General features: G+C 55.8%; 1 protein-coding gene and 1 non-coding gene across 5 annotated transcripts; one reads left to right on the plus strand and one right to left on the minus strand.

The window, feature by feature from the left end:
* The first annotated feature begins 1,246 nt into the window (after positions 1–1,246).
* On the plus strand, positions 1,247–9,845 carry LOC100090615 (calcium-binding mitochondrial carrier protein SCaMC-3). Of its 4 annotated transcripts, none has more exons than XM_001519649.4 (10): positions 1,247–1,459; positions 3,486–3,612; positions 4,539–4,626; positions 4,804–4,915; positions 5,446–5,604; positions 5,951–6,103; positions 6,526–6,633; positions 6,947–7,114; positions 7,377–7,527; positions 8,260–9,845. In XM_001519649.4, the coding sequence occupies exons 1-10, from the start codon at positions 1,292–1,294 to the stop codon at positions 8,442–8,444; spliced, it is 1,419 nt and encodes a 472-aa protein (XP_001519699.1). In that variant the 5' UTR covers positions 1,247–1,291; the 3' UTR covers positions 8,445–9,845. The 4 variants fall into 4 exon arrangements, with proteins under 4 accessions (XP_001519699.1, XP_007662321.1, XP_028908021.1 ...); XM_007664131.3 differs by having other exon boundaries at positions 3,489–3,612; XM_029052188.2 differs by lacking the exon at positions 5,951–6,103.
* Positions 9,846–12,771: 2,926 nt separating this feature from the next.
* On the minus strand, positions 12,772–12,909 carry LOC114806671. The gene has a single exon (XR_003754733.1). It is a non-coding gene; the product is annotated as a small nucleolar RNA SNORA7 (small nucleolar RNA).
* Positions 12,910–13,706: the final 797 nt, after the last annotated feature.

Genomic DNA, 13,706 nt, shown 5'->3' on the forward strand with positions numbered 1-13,706 from the left:
TCCCCTTCCTAATCGGAGCAGCCTCTTTTAAAAACGGCCAGTCAGGAGAGGGATAGCACTGGCCGGAGTTGAGAACGACCAGGAGGGAGCAGCCGAGGGGAGCCCCCTCCTAGATTGAGAGGGACGGACGCCGCCTTGGGTTTCCACGCCAATGAGGAGCCGGCTAGAAAGCCGTGCCGAGCTTGATCTTTGGTTTCACCACCCGAGTTGGACTCGGGGAACCGGGCGGGCGGGCGACGAGCTATGTCGTTGCGTTTCTAAGAGACAAAGAGAGCATTGAAGCGGAAGGAGATTAGCTGGGACTCAGGGGGGCCCCGTGATCGGATTGGGGGATTATCAAACCCTCGGGCCCTAGCTACCCCGAATCTGTCCCTGTTGGGAGCCCTGGACTTTTTCCCGAGACAGAGCAAGTGATGAACACCCCCATCTCCCGAGGGAGAGTGAAGTGAGACAAGGAGAGAGAGGCTGATCCCGGGATGAAACGGAGCTGGGAGTCGAATCCAATCGTCCTGCGTCCCAGTCAGACCCCTCCCCGGGCTCTGATCATTAGCTCCTCTCCGCCCAGAGACAGAGAAAGGGCCGGGGTCAGACGTATGGGCACCCAGCCCACCCCCTTCTGCTTTAGCCGCCGGAGTGTGTTCCTTATTCAGAGCAAAGCGTCTTTCGCGGTCTCCCCGCCCCTTTCTCCCTTGGACTAGAACCCAGGCCCCTCGACTCTTCAGCTCTTCTCCTTCATCTTTCGAAGAAGCCCAGCCTTCTGCGGTGCACCGCGCAAGGTAGAGAACCGGCCTAGATCCCAAGACCCCCGCCGCCCCTTCCAAGAACCCAAGCGTCCAGATTTCCCAGAACCCCTGCCCCTTCTTTCCACTTTCCCTCCCCACACGTCTCACCCCCACCCCACGTTCGTCCCTTTCCCCTACCCGCCCCCACCCCGGCTCTTCTGATCCGGGCGGAGGAAGAGAACCAAATTCCCCCGCGGGCGGCGACGACAACCGGCGCCTTGCTCGCTGCTGCCCTTTTCCCGGAGCCCGTCTCATCTCCTTTGGAGGCGGCGGCGGCGGTGACAGCAGCGGCGGCTTGGGAGCAGCGCGCTCTCCTGCCCAGGGGAAGAAGATCAGCGGACCCAAGCGGCCCTGGCTGCCCCCTCCTCCGGGGAGAGAGGCCCGACCCCCAGAGCAAGGGATCAGGAAGAAGAGGGGGTGGTGGCATGAGCCGGTGCTCTCTGGGGTGGGTAGAGGAGGGCTTGGGGCTTTAAAGGGGGGAGGTGGGACTGGGGCTGACATCAGCCGAAATGCGGGGGGCTCGAGCCCAGCAGCCGGCGGGGGACCCGGAAAGGGAGCAGCGCTGGGGTCGCCTGTTCGAAGAGCTGGACAGCAACAAGGACGGGCGGGTGGACATCCATGAGCTGCGGGAGGGGCTGGCACGGCTGGGCACCGGTGCCCGCTCCAACGCAGAGCAGGTAATGGGGGTCAGCGGGGGGATGGGGGGGAGTGAGAGCTGATAGGCAAAGAGTTAATGGCAGCAGGGGGAACTGTCGTTATGCGGCGGGAGGGCGGGGGGGAGAAGATATGGAGATCATCTCTGACTGTGAGCCCTGAATTCATTCCCAGGGGCTTGCTGGGCCCTTCTCCTCTCCCCTGCCCCGCCTCCCCCCAGCCCCGTTGGAGCCACCTTGGGAAAACTGCCACACACACACACACACACCCCGCCCCTCGGATTTAATAACCTGGCCAGCTCAGCTCGAACCCTGGTAGGGTGGGGAGGGGGGGGGGGGGGGGGGGGGGAGGGCGGCGGTGTTTTTATCTGGGCGTGGGTGCAAAGGGGAACTCGATGAACCAGCCCCCGCAATATGTCCAGGGCTCAGGCTGACTGTAGAGCTGGGCTAGACCCACGGCCAAGCTCCCCAGTTTCCCCACTGTAATCCCATACCCAGAGGAAAGGATTCCCAGCACCCGGTACACAGGCGTCTTTGGAACCACAGGCAGAGGACCCAAGGCCACGGTGCACACTGCAGCATGTGTATATATGGGGCCTCCCACTAGGACATGTGTGAACTCTGACACGTGTGCATGGCCAGGAGGGACACACCACAGCACCCTCGCCCCTGGGAGCAGGGAACAAACTGGCTGAGCTGGCTGCACCTGCCCTGGTTCAGCGAAGGGTCATCCACTGGAGCCAGACACAAGTTCTGCACTGAGGTCACTAGAGCAGCAAGGCTCATTTCCTCCTCCTCCTCCTCCCCTTCCTCTTTCTCCTCCTTCCCTGCTGCCCAGCGATGCTATATCTAAGGGCCTCCCCCCGCCCCACAGGCAGCACAGGGGGATGACCAAGCTCATAAAGCCTCTGCCTGGGTGCCAGAGGCCCAGCTGATACCTGGTCAGGTTTTGGATCAGTGCTCTGTTTTCTGGCATGTGCACAGTGTCCCCACTGCAGAGACCTGGAATGGAGTCATTAGCCTGGCTGCACTGATCTGACTTCACAGGCTGGTCCAACTGCAGGAACCAGGGTTATTTTCCCAGACCTAACTCCGGCCATGACCCTCTCCGCCCACTCCCCTCCCCCACTGTTTGCATTCTTCCCTTTGCACTTTCCCCTGTTGAGTGGGGTGAGAGCAAGGATTTGTTTAAAATCAGGCTGCTCGTGCCCCTTTTCCCACTGGAAATGCCCCTGGGACTTCTGATCTCCCCCTCCACCCACCTCATCCTTCTCTGAGCTCCCCACATCTCCCACCCTCGGCCCCCACCCAGATCCCTGGAGAAAGCCAGCTCTCAATGGCTAAAAATACCCCCACCAAAACATAGGTGATGAGACAAGACTCCGTTTTACCTAGATTGCACTAATTTAAAGCTGAGAGCAAAGGAAGGGTCTCATGAGAGTGGAGGGGATCTCCTGGGGTGCAGAAGAGACTGCTGGGATTCGTTTTGGTCTTCTCTCTCCTCTCAGTTGGGAAAGTCACAGGACAAGTGAGGGCCAGAGAATGTAAACAGGTCTGGAGCCAGGGAGAGCCCGCTCTTGCCCTTTTGGTGATTAACTGCAGCCTGGCAGCGTGATGGGTGCCTTCCTGGAGCTGCCCGAAGCCTGACAGCAATACCAGCTTTCAGGACTGGAGCTATGGGGTGCACTGCATGCTGAATCAGACCCTCGCTAGGTTCTCCCCACACTTGTGAGGTGCCCCTAAGGCAATCCACCTACTTGGTGAATGTGGATGACTTTTCGGTGGCTTCAACCCCCAGACATGTCACTGCAACCCTGTCCTCAACTGCCTCCCCCCCCACCCCCACACACTCTTTTGGAGGCCTGGGAGAGCCAGACAACTGAGTCCCATTCCTCGGTGGGGGTGGGGGGTTGCTGAGTTCTGGCTGGATCGGGGTCCCCAAGAGTCTGCTTCTCCTCCTCAGGAATGGAGTGGAGGAGGAAGAGAAGAGGGGGGAAGGAGAGGGTCAGGGCCCTGGGAATTGCTGCTTAGACTTCTTGCCTTGCCTCAGGAGATCCTGCAGGAGGGGGACACGGACCGTGATGGAGAGTTGGACCTGGAGGAGTTCACACATTATCTGCAGGAAAGGGAACGGCGGCTACTGCTGATGTTTCACAGCCTGGACCGCAACAATGATGGTAACTGGGGGCCCTGGACTCTGGGCAGGCCTTTGGGTTCTCCCCCAGCTCTCCAGAGGAACTTGGGGTTCCCCATCTGTGTTCCAAGGAGCTTGGATACTCAGCTCTCCTTCCAGATCCCAGAGCCTCTGCTCTGCTCTGCTCAGCCCTGCCTAATTCCCGCCAAGCCTGAGAGGTTCTGAGCAGCTGCTGAAACCAGGAGGGGGTGGGGGGCGGAGGCGCATGTGGGCGCCACAGAGACAGAAACCAGGGTGCCTGTTGGCTGTGGCATCCCCCATTGCAGGGAGCTATGGAGGTGGGGTGATGGGGGGAGGAGGGGCTTCTCACGCAGTGACGCACGAAGCTATTTTAGGAGCTCCCGGGGGCTGGCTCCCCCACTAAAGGGGGAGAGTAAGCATCTACCCTTCCCTTGCCCCGCAGGATATGTCTTCTGCCTCTTCGAGTGTGTGATCCTGGATCCCATACCAGGATCTTTCTAGATCACTCCCTGGCTTTTGAGATCCCATTAGTATTCCTGCCCCCAGTTCTTCCCTCTTTAGTCCCCAAACCTCCATCTCTGTGCTCCCCGCCACTTCCTGGGACTCTGAGCCACCAGAAGCCAGAAGTGCTTTTCCTCTAGCCTCAGCTTCCTACTGATTTTTTATTTTATCTTGTGCATTTCTCCTTGTCTTTTATGTTGTTTTGGTGTTTGATTATTTCATCGCTCCTAATGAGTCTGTCACCAGTCCCCTCTCCTCACTTATATTCTTAGAATATGAACTCCCCCACCCGTGATCTGAGGGCTATGTCTGATTCCCCATGTCTGATTCCCTCACCGTTTGTATAGTGTTCTGCCTACATTGAGCACTTAATAAAAGCTATTCCCACTCCTCCTCCTCCTCCTCCTCCTCCTCCTCCTCCTCCTCCTCCTCCTCCTCTTCCCTCAGGCCACATCGATGTCTCAGAGATCCAGCAAAGTTTCCAGGCCCTGGGCATCTCCATCTCCCTGCAGCAAGCCGAGAAAATCCTGCACAGGTAAGTCCTTCCCCCTAACCTGGACCCAACCCTGACTCCAGGTGACCTGTCCCCCACTCCAGCTCTCCCCCCAGGACCCAGGTGTTCTGCCTCACCCTCCACCAGGACCCAGGTGCTCTGACCCCCAGCTCCTGCCAGGACCTAAGCGTCCTGGGATGAGCCCCCCCTGTCTGGCAGTATGGATCGTGACGGCACCATGACCATCGACTGGCAGGAGTGGCGGGATCACTTCCTCCTAAACCCGCTGGAGAACATGGAGGAGGTCATGCACTTCTGGAAGCACTCAACTGTGAGACCTGACTCTTGGGCCCGGGGTGGGGGAGCGGAGCTTGCCGGGGAAAGGACATCTGGGTGGTGCAAGAGGGGAAGTTGAGGGTTGAAGGATCCCAGTGGGGGCAATGTGGGGAGTGATGGGGAGGGGATGCCTGGTTCTAGGTGGGAGCAGTCAAAGCTGCATGTTGGATCCCTACCCCCTTTCTGTCCTCCCCCCCCACCCTCCACTCCTGCCTCAGCAATATAATCCTGTTATTGGATTTGTCCTCTGGGGTGGGAGAAGGGGAAGGGCCCAGGTTCTCAGGCTGGGCCAGCTGCTGGCAAACCCAGAAGGAGTGAGAGTCTTTGCCTCCCCCACCACACACACTTGTCCGGCCCTCCTGGGCTGATGTCCCCTCCCTCATCTCAGCACCCCCTCAGGGTGCCCCTATCCCTGACAGGGTCTGGCCAGACCACTGGATGGGGTGTGGAAATCTCGGGAGCTATGGGATCCAAGACAGCTCTCTGTGGTGATCCCAAGCCCTCCATTCCCATCTTCCCTGGCAGGTCCTGGACATTGGGGAATGTCTGACCGTGCCAGATGAGTTCTCTGAGCAGGAGAAACGGTCGGGCATGTGGTGGAAGCAGCTGGTGGCCGGGGCCGTAGCGGGCGCCGTGTCGCGCACGGGCACAGCCCCGCTTGACCGCCTCAAGGTCTTCATGCAGGTGAGGGCTGCGGCCTCGGGCACCTCCCAGGCACCTTCCTCGGGAGCCCTGACGCCTTCTACCGCCCCCGCCAACTCCCACCCCAGGCTGCTCAGTGTAAGTGCCTTGTGTCACCTATTTGTTTGGTACTTCCCTGTACTTAATGCAGCTCCGGTCCAATGAGGGTAATTACTCTTAGGGAAAGACCCTCGGCCACCACCCTGGTAGCAATCTCCTTTCCCACTGGGCAGCTCAGGCTGGCTCTCGTTTCTCCTCTCCTTTTCTCCGGGGGCCCTGAGGACTCAGGCCCTTGTGCCTGGAAACCCTGGCTGGGCTGGGTCCCTCAAGAAACTCCTCTCCCGGCTAGGTCCACGCCTCCAAGACGAACCAGCTGAATGTGCTGGGGGGTCTGCGGAGCATGATTCGAGAGGGAGGCATCCGCTCCCTGTGGCGAGGCAATGGTATCAATGTACTCAAAATTGCTCCTGAGTCAGCCATCAAGTTCATGGCCTATGAGCAGGTAGGAGTAGGCAGGTGTGTGCTCCTTTCTGGCATGTCTAAGCATGATCTCCTCCCCAGAATGTGTGCGCGTGTGCAGGAGCATAGGGGGTGGGGGTGGGGGCTTGTGCAAGTTCTCCTCCTTGGCATGTTTCAATATGTGTTCCTCCCCAGCATGGGAAAGCCTATGCTCCCTACAGGTGTGAATAACGGGGTGCTCTTCCTCAACACGTTGAAGCGTGTGCTCTTTCTTGCGAACGGTTAGCGGAAGGTCCTCCCCGCCGGTGTGTTCCTGCTGCCACTTGGGAGGAGGCTGCCCCTCAAGCAGACGGGTAGCCGAGGGAGAGCTGGAAGCCTGGCTTCCAGGGTTTGGTCTCCAGAAGAGAGAGCTAGCAGTGGGGGTCCGGGCGCTGGGATTCTGACTGTCCCTTGTGCCGCCATCAGATCAAGCGAGCGATCCGGGGGCAGCAGGAGACGCTGCGGGTGCAAGAGAGGTTTGTGGCTGGTTCCCTGGCAGGGGCCACAGCCCAAACCATCATCTACCCCATGGAGGTAAGAGGAGTGTGGGGGCCGCAAGGACCAGGCCAGCTCGGAAGCTGACATGGAGGAAGGAACAGAGTCACCCCCTCGCGCCCCTGCCCCGTACCCTCCCCCCACTGCTCCCAGACGGCTGGACCCTTTCTAATCCAGGGATCTCTAGCCTGAGATGACCCAGGGCAGGATCGGACTCTGGCGATGAAGTCCCCGGCGCCTCCCTGACCCCCAAGGAGGGTCCTGCCTAGAGCCTGAGCCATCCAGAGAGGGAGAGTGGCCATGGGGAGGGCTCCTCCCACAGCAGCCTCCCCTCAGGCTGGGCTCAATGCAGGTGCTGAAGACACGGCTGACCCTGCGGCGGACAGGCCAGTACAAGGGGCTCGGCGACTGCGCCAGGCAGATCCTCCAGCGGGAGGGACCCCAGGCCTTCTACAAGGGCTACCTGCCCAACGTGCTGGGCATCATCCCCTACGCGGGCATCGACCTGGCCGTCTACGAGGTCAGTGGGGAGCCCCCTGGAGTTGGGAGACCTGAGTGATCTGCCTAACTTTACCCTGGCCACAACCAAGGAGGAGTCAGCTGGGGCCAGGAAACCCCTTCCTACTTCCCTGGAATATTCTTGGAAACTCCTTGCTCCTGCCTCCACCTCCTTGACTCCAATCCTCTTCAGTCTCTCCCCTTGTCATTGAGCCTTCCCCCCTACCCCACATTGACCCTGACTCCCCTTGCCCCCGTTGACCCTTTCTCCCTTCCCCCTGCAGACCCTGAAAAACAGGTGGCTCCAGCAGTACAGCCAGAATTCTGCAGACCCAGGCATCCTGGTCCTCCTAGCCTGTGGCACCATCTCCAGCACCTGTGGCCAGATAGCCAGTTACCCCTTGGCGTTGGTTCGAACCCGGATGCAGGCCCAAGGTGCGGCTAGTTGGAGCCTGGGGGCCTAGGATGGGGGGGGGGGGGGGCGCAGTGCAGTGGAAGAGTGGGAGATGGGACAATCAGGGAAACTTGTAAGGGATATATGAATCTGACATCCTTGTAATTAAGTGCTTGGAAAGGCACATGAGACGTTTCCTGGCCTCAGGGAGTTTCCACTCAAATGGGAATGAAGTGGAACCTAGTAAATAATGAGGATTTGGATTGTCTGGGGATTTCAATTATCCACCTCCTCCATTAGTCTGGATAATCGAGAGTTCGTGGGACTGGTAAGGACTTTGAGAGGTGATCTTACCATCGCCCTGCTTCTGAGCAGGACCAGCCCTTCTCACGCATTCTAGCCCAGGGAAGTGCCACCTTCCTCATAGAGATGAAAGAAATGCCTCAACTGCCTTAACTACCTGTTGCCACCTCTCACTGTTAAAAAGCCCTACCTGCTGTCTAGCTTTATTTCTGCTTTCGGCAGTTCATATCTGCTTCCTCAGTCAATGGTATTTATTGAGTGCTTACTGTGTGCAGAGCACTGTACTAAGCACTTGGGAGAGTACAATATAGCAGAGTTGGTAGACACATCTCCTGCCCACAATAAACTTATAGTCTTGTTCTATCTTTCCAGACTAGGGTGTTTGGGGTAGGGGGAAGTCATGGGTGGATGTGTGGGAACAGGTCTATACGGATAGGTTCACCACCTTTTCTTACTCTTCTCAATCCCAGCCTCCATTGAGGGTGCCCCACAACTGACCATGCTGGGCCTGTTTCGCCACATCCTGTCCCGGGAGGGAATATGGGGACTATACCGGGGCATCGCCCCCAACTTCATGAAGGTGATCCCAGCTGTGAGCATCAGCTACGTTGTCTATGAGAACATGAAAATGGCCCTGGGGGTCACCTCCAGGTGAGCGACACCTTCCTTCCAGGGGTCAAGGGGGCAGGGAAAGATGGGGCGTCTGAGATCCATTACCACCTGCTGCTGAAAACCTGCTGACACCATCCCTCGTCCCCTGGATCCCCTGGTCACAAGACAAAACCCTGATTGGAAAATGGGAAAGCCTCCCAGGAATGGTCTCCGCTTTCCCCGGAGAGCTGACACTGGATCCTGAGTGGAATCCAGCTCAAAGATCTCTGTCCACACCTCACGCTATTGACACTGGATCCCCCAGGATCTTTCCCCCACAATCCATCCATTCCTGGTGGAAACCGCCTGGCCCACGGATGTACACGGAATCCAAGATCTGTCTAGAATTGACACTGGCTGCTGGAGGGGCCCTCCAAGAGACCCCCATCTCCCACTCCTGGCACTGCCATTCCTTCACTGCCGACCCACACTGGATCCCAGATCCCAACCACATTCAGTCCAGGAGACCCACTGCCAGCCAAACAGATCCCCTGGATTCCCAGAACCAGCTGCTCATTGGGCACCCCGCTCCCCCTAGAGCCTTTCATTAATTGGGGGATTAGGGGAGCATTCCTGAAGCTTGGTCTGGTCTCTCCTTCCAGTCAGGAGCAAGGGATTGCCATCTTCGCTGTCCCTGGAATCCCCAGGCTCCAGCCCCTTGGGGTCGGCCAGGCCCCAGCTTGCTGAGTCAGCCAGTCCAGGGTGGCCATCTCTGAGGTTCGGAGTCAGGGACAGATTCCCTCTCCCTGTTACGCTGTCGGTCCCTCTGTCACCGGCCGCCCACACTCCCAATTATGCAAAATAGAATCAACATCAAATCTATTTTTCTACTGGGGGAGGGCCGGGGGAAAAGGCTCCTGGGATACCATGGGGCCCTTCTAAGGTGGCCAGATCACTGCCCCAGCTCCACCCCAGCTCCTGTCCTGGGGGACTCTCTGTATATTTTGCACTTTATAGTTGGACTCCATGACTTTGGAGGGACTCACCTGGGGTGGGGCGGGATTAATTCGAGCAGGCATCTTCATGCAAGCTATTCAAAGGTTTACCTCCTCCTGCTTCCGGTTCCCAGCATGTTGACTGAGGACAGGATGGACAGGGGGTGGAGAAGCTCTGACACTCATAGCTGGGGACCCCACTGGGATGAGGGGGCCAGATTGACTCCCCAAAGTTTCCAAATTGTAATGCCATGACCCTGGAAGCTTCGGGAGAAAAGAAGAGGGGATGAACTGTCCCTCTTCCCAGATGGGAAATGATTTTTCTAAGCTGCATTCCAGCCTCCTTTCTCCCTGTCTCCCCTGACCCAAGAGGGCGGTATCCCCCCAGATGGGCTCCCCAAATCACCGTGGGCTTTAGATGTTGTTATTTCAAAGGGAAAGAAGCTAATAAATTTTCCAAGCTCCCTGTGTCTGGCTGGCGTTTCTGTGTGGGGATCGGTGAGGGGATGAGGGAGGGAAGGGGTTCAGAGCAGTGTCGCACCCAGCTATGACCAGTGAGTTGTCACCCCCCCTACATAATAATAATAATAATAATGTTGGTATTTGTTAAGCGCTTACTATGTGCCGAGCACTGTTCTAAGCGCTGGGGTAGACATAGGGGAATCAGGTTGTCCCACGTGGGGCTCACAGTCTTAATCCCCATTTTACAGATGAGGGAACTGAGGCCCAGAGAAGTTAAGTGACTTGCCCACAGTCACACAGCCGACAAGTGGCAGAGCTGGGATTCGAACTCATGAGCCCTGACTCCAAAGCCCGTGCTCTTTCCACTGAGCCACGCTGCTTCTCCAACACATATAGTGGAGCAGTGCATGTTTTTCCAACTCTCCAATCCATCTAGACCCTCCCCCTTTTCCTAATGTTTTCCTCCCAACCTGACCCAGCAGTGAACCCCCATCCCCAACCCTGCCCTTACCCTCCTCCCTCTATTTTCACACAATTCCACCTCCTTTCAGTTCAAGCACCATGGCAGTGCAACCCTGGGGACATCACTGATGGCCTGGGACAGTAGTTCTTCCCAGCAGCCACTGGTCCAGAGTGGCCAGACCAAAAGGAATATGCTCCATGTTTTTCCCACCTTAAACTCCAGGGGCCCAGAGACCTCCTGGGCTCCTGCCATGGGGACTGACTATTCAGGGCTACTTTTCCTACTCCAGGATGGGATCCAGAGACTGGGGGACAGGAGCACACTGACAGCACCCCCAGAGCTGGAAACCCCATATTTTGAGGCAATAACCAGTTGAGGTTGGGAAGGCAGAATGTGATGATCTGGGAAGGGGGAACCGTGCAATGAAGCCAGGAACCCAGGCACCACTTAACTCCAGCTGAGTTGCTCCTCACCTGAGTGCTGGGGGGATGGTGGGATAGGTCCTGGGTAGGGGGGAAGGATGGTTGGTGCCAAGAACAACTCAGGACTCCAGGGCATTGCCTTCCGTCAGGAGTCGGGTCCTGTGGCCATGTCCCAGACAGTGCTTGGTCTTCTTGCAGGTGTGGTAGCAGCAGTGAGATTCTCTGCCACATTCAGCCTCTGGACGGGAGGGGGCCCAGAAATGGGGTAGTCAATGAGGGAGGGAGGACCTGGGTTCTAATCCCAGCTTTGCCACTTGCCTGCTGTGTGACTTTGGGGAAGTCACTTTACTTCCCTCTGCCTCAGTTACCTCATCTATAAAATGGGGATTGAGACTGTGAGTTCCATGTGGGACAGGGACTGTGTCCAACCTGTTAAGCTTGTATCTACTCCAGCACTTAGTACAGTGCCTGGCACACAGAAAGCACTTATCACATAAAAAAAAGAGGGAGGCGCCTGCCTTTTAGACTTGCGCTTTTAAAATAAATATTATGAAAAGGCTGGGGGGAAGGGGGATGCTGCATTTTCCAGAAGGGGCACCCGCTCCCTGGGGCTGGGTAATGACATAAGGTTGTGCGTAATGACATAAGGTTGTGCCTGGATATGCCATCTTGCTCTCAAACACAAAGGGGCCTGCCCCCCAAATCGCTTTCCCCTAGCTCATTCCATTCCCCCACATTCCCAGTCTCCCTCTGCCAGTCTATCCCCAGGCACTGCCCTGGCCCACAAGACTAACTCCAAGAGCTCCCCTTGCAACTGCTTCTTTTGGGATCACTATCCCTTGGACAGAAATGTCTTCCTCAGGAGAGACTGAACGGAACAATTCATTTAGCCTCTCAGCCATCCCTTTTTCACCCTGAGTCAGTGCACCTTTTATCCCACAATCCTCAAGGGCCCCCACTGATTCCCTAGCCAGCATCCTGTTTTTGAGAGATTTGAAGAATCAATCCATCAATCTCTTGGTTGAATACAATATAATAGAATTGGTGGACACCGTCCCCTGCTCACAAGAAATTTATAGTCTAGAAGGGGAGACAGACATTAATATAAATAAATAAATTACAGATATGTCCATAAGTGCTGTGGGGCTGGATAAAGGTTGCAAGTCTAAATGCAATGTAGAAAGGAATGGGAGAAGCTGAGGGAAATGAGGCACAGAGAAGTCAAGTGACTTGCCCAGGGTCACACAAGCAGGCGACTGTCAGAGCGGGATTAGAACCCAGGTCCTCTGTCCCTCGAGCCCGTGATCTTTCCACTTGGCCACAGCTTCTGCGTGACCATGGGCAAGTCTCCTAACCTCTCCTGGGCTTCATTTTCTTTGTGTTTTGTAATTAGCTTTGGCATTCTTTTTGGGCCACCTAATTTCCTGTTTGCAACTGATCTGTTAGTCTCACTCTGTAGGACCCAAGGCTGTTTGGGCTCTGGATGGCAGAACTTTCTGGAACAGGGGCCCCAAATAAGTCCCCTTGGGGACTGTCTCAAAGCCCTGCCCCTTAGGTCCTCACCTCCAAGAGAATCACTGGCAATGTCCTGGGGAAGGGCAATGCCCAGCATGATCCACTGAAGCCTTCCATATTTTACTAAACTCTCATCGCTCCTACCTCCCCCCTGCCCCCAACACACACACCGTTATCCCTGTCTACTGAATTGCCTCTGCACTTAGTCCCACCTCCTAAGCATTTAGGTACAACACTTGTGTCCATCTCCTTACACTCCCCTACCTATAACTTAATGTAACGTCTGTCTCCCTCTTGTCTTGTCTTATGCTGTTGGGTCATCTCCGACCCATAGTGATGCCATGGACACATCTCTCCCAGAACACCCCACCTCCATCTGTAATCGTTTTGGTAGCATATCCATGGAGTTTTTTTGGTAAATATATTGAAGTGCCATTAATCATTAAGTGCCATGGCCTTCTTCTGCACAGTATACCTGAGTCTCCGCCCTCGACTCTCTCCCATGCCGCTGCTGCTCAGTACGGGTGAGTTTTGACTTGTAGCAGATTGCCTTCCACTCACTAGCCACTGCCCAACCTAGGAATGGAATGGATAGGCCTCTGCTTGACTCTCCCTTCCGTAGTCCAGACTGGTAGGGTACTGGAAACTCTCCAGGGGCAACCCTGAGAGGGGCTGTCTCCCTCACTAGACAGTAAATTCCTTGAGAGCAGCAACTGTGTCTACTTATTCGATTGTACTCTCCCAAGTGTTTAGTTCAGTGCTCTGCACAGACTAAGCCCTCAATCAATATCTCAACCTGTAATTTACCTTAACGGTCTCTCCTGCTAGACTGTAAACTCTCTGAGAGCAGGTGTGTCTAATTATGAAGCTCATTGTGGACAGAGAATGTGTCTGTTATATTGTTGTGTCATACTCTCCCAAGCGCTTAGTACGGTGTTCTGCACATAGTAAGTTCTCAATAAATACAATTGATTCAACTGTAGTCTCCCAAGTGCTTAGTACAGTGCTCTGCACACACTAAGTGCTCAATCAATAACATTGATTAATTCCCATTGCCCTCTCCAATCAGTGGTATTTACTGAGCACTTACTGTGCACAGAGCACCATACTAAGCACTTGGGAAAGTACAATATAACAGATTTGGAAGACATGTTCCCTGCCCACAAAGAGTTTACAGTATCCTCACGAAAACCTTCTCAATCCCTCTCCAAGTAGTGGCTAGAGCCCGGGAGTTAGAAGGACCTGAGTTCTAATCCCAGCTTCACCACTTAACTGTAGTGCAACCTCGGACAAGTCCCTTAACTTCTCTGGGCCTCATTTACATCTGTAAAATGGGGATTGAGACTGTGAGCCCTGTGTGGGACAGAGACTGTGTCTGACCTGATTATCTTGCATCTGCCCCAGTGCTTAATACAGTGCCTGGCACATAGTAAGCACTGAACAAATACCATTTTAAAAAGAAAAATGGA

The sequence above is a fragment of the Ornithorhynchus anatinus genome, chromosome X1, assembly GCF_004115215.2.
Source record: "Ornithorhynchus anatinus isolate Pmale09 chromosome X1, mOrnAna1.pri.v4, whole genome shotgun sequence".
NCBI classification, from domain to species: Eukaryota; Metazoa; Chordata; class Mammalia; order Monotremata; family Ornithorhynchidae; genus Ornithorhynchus; species Ornithorhynchus anatinus.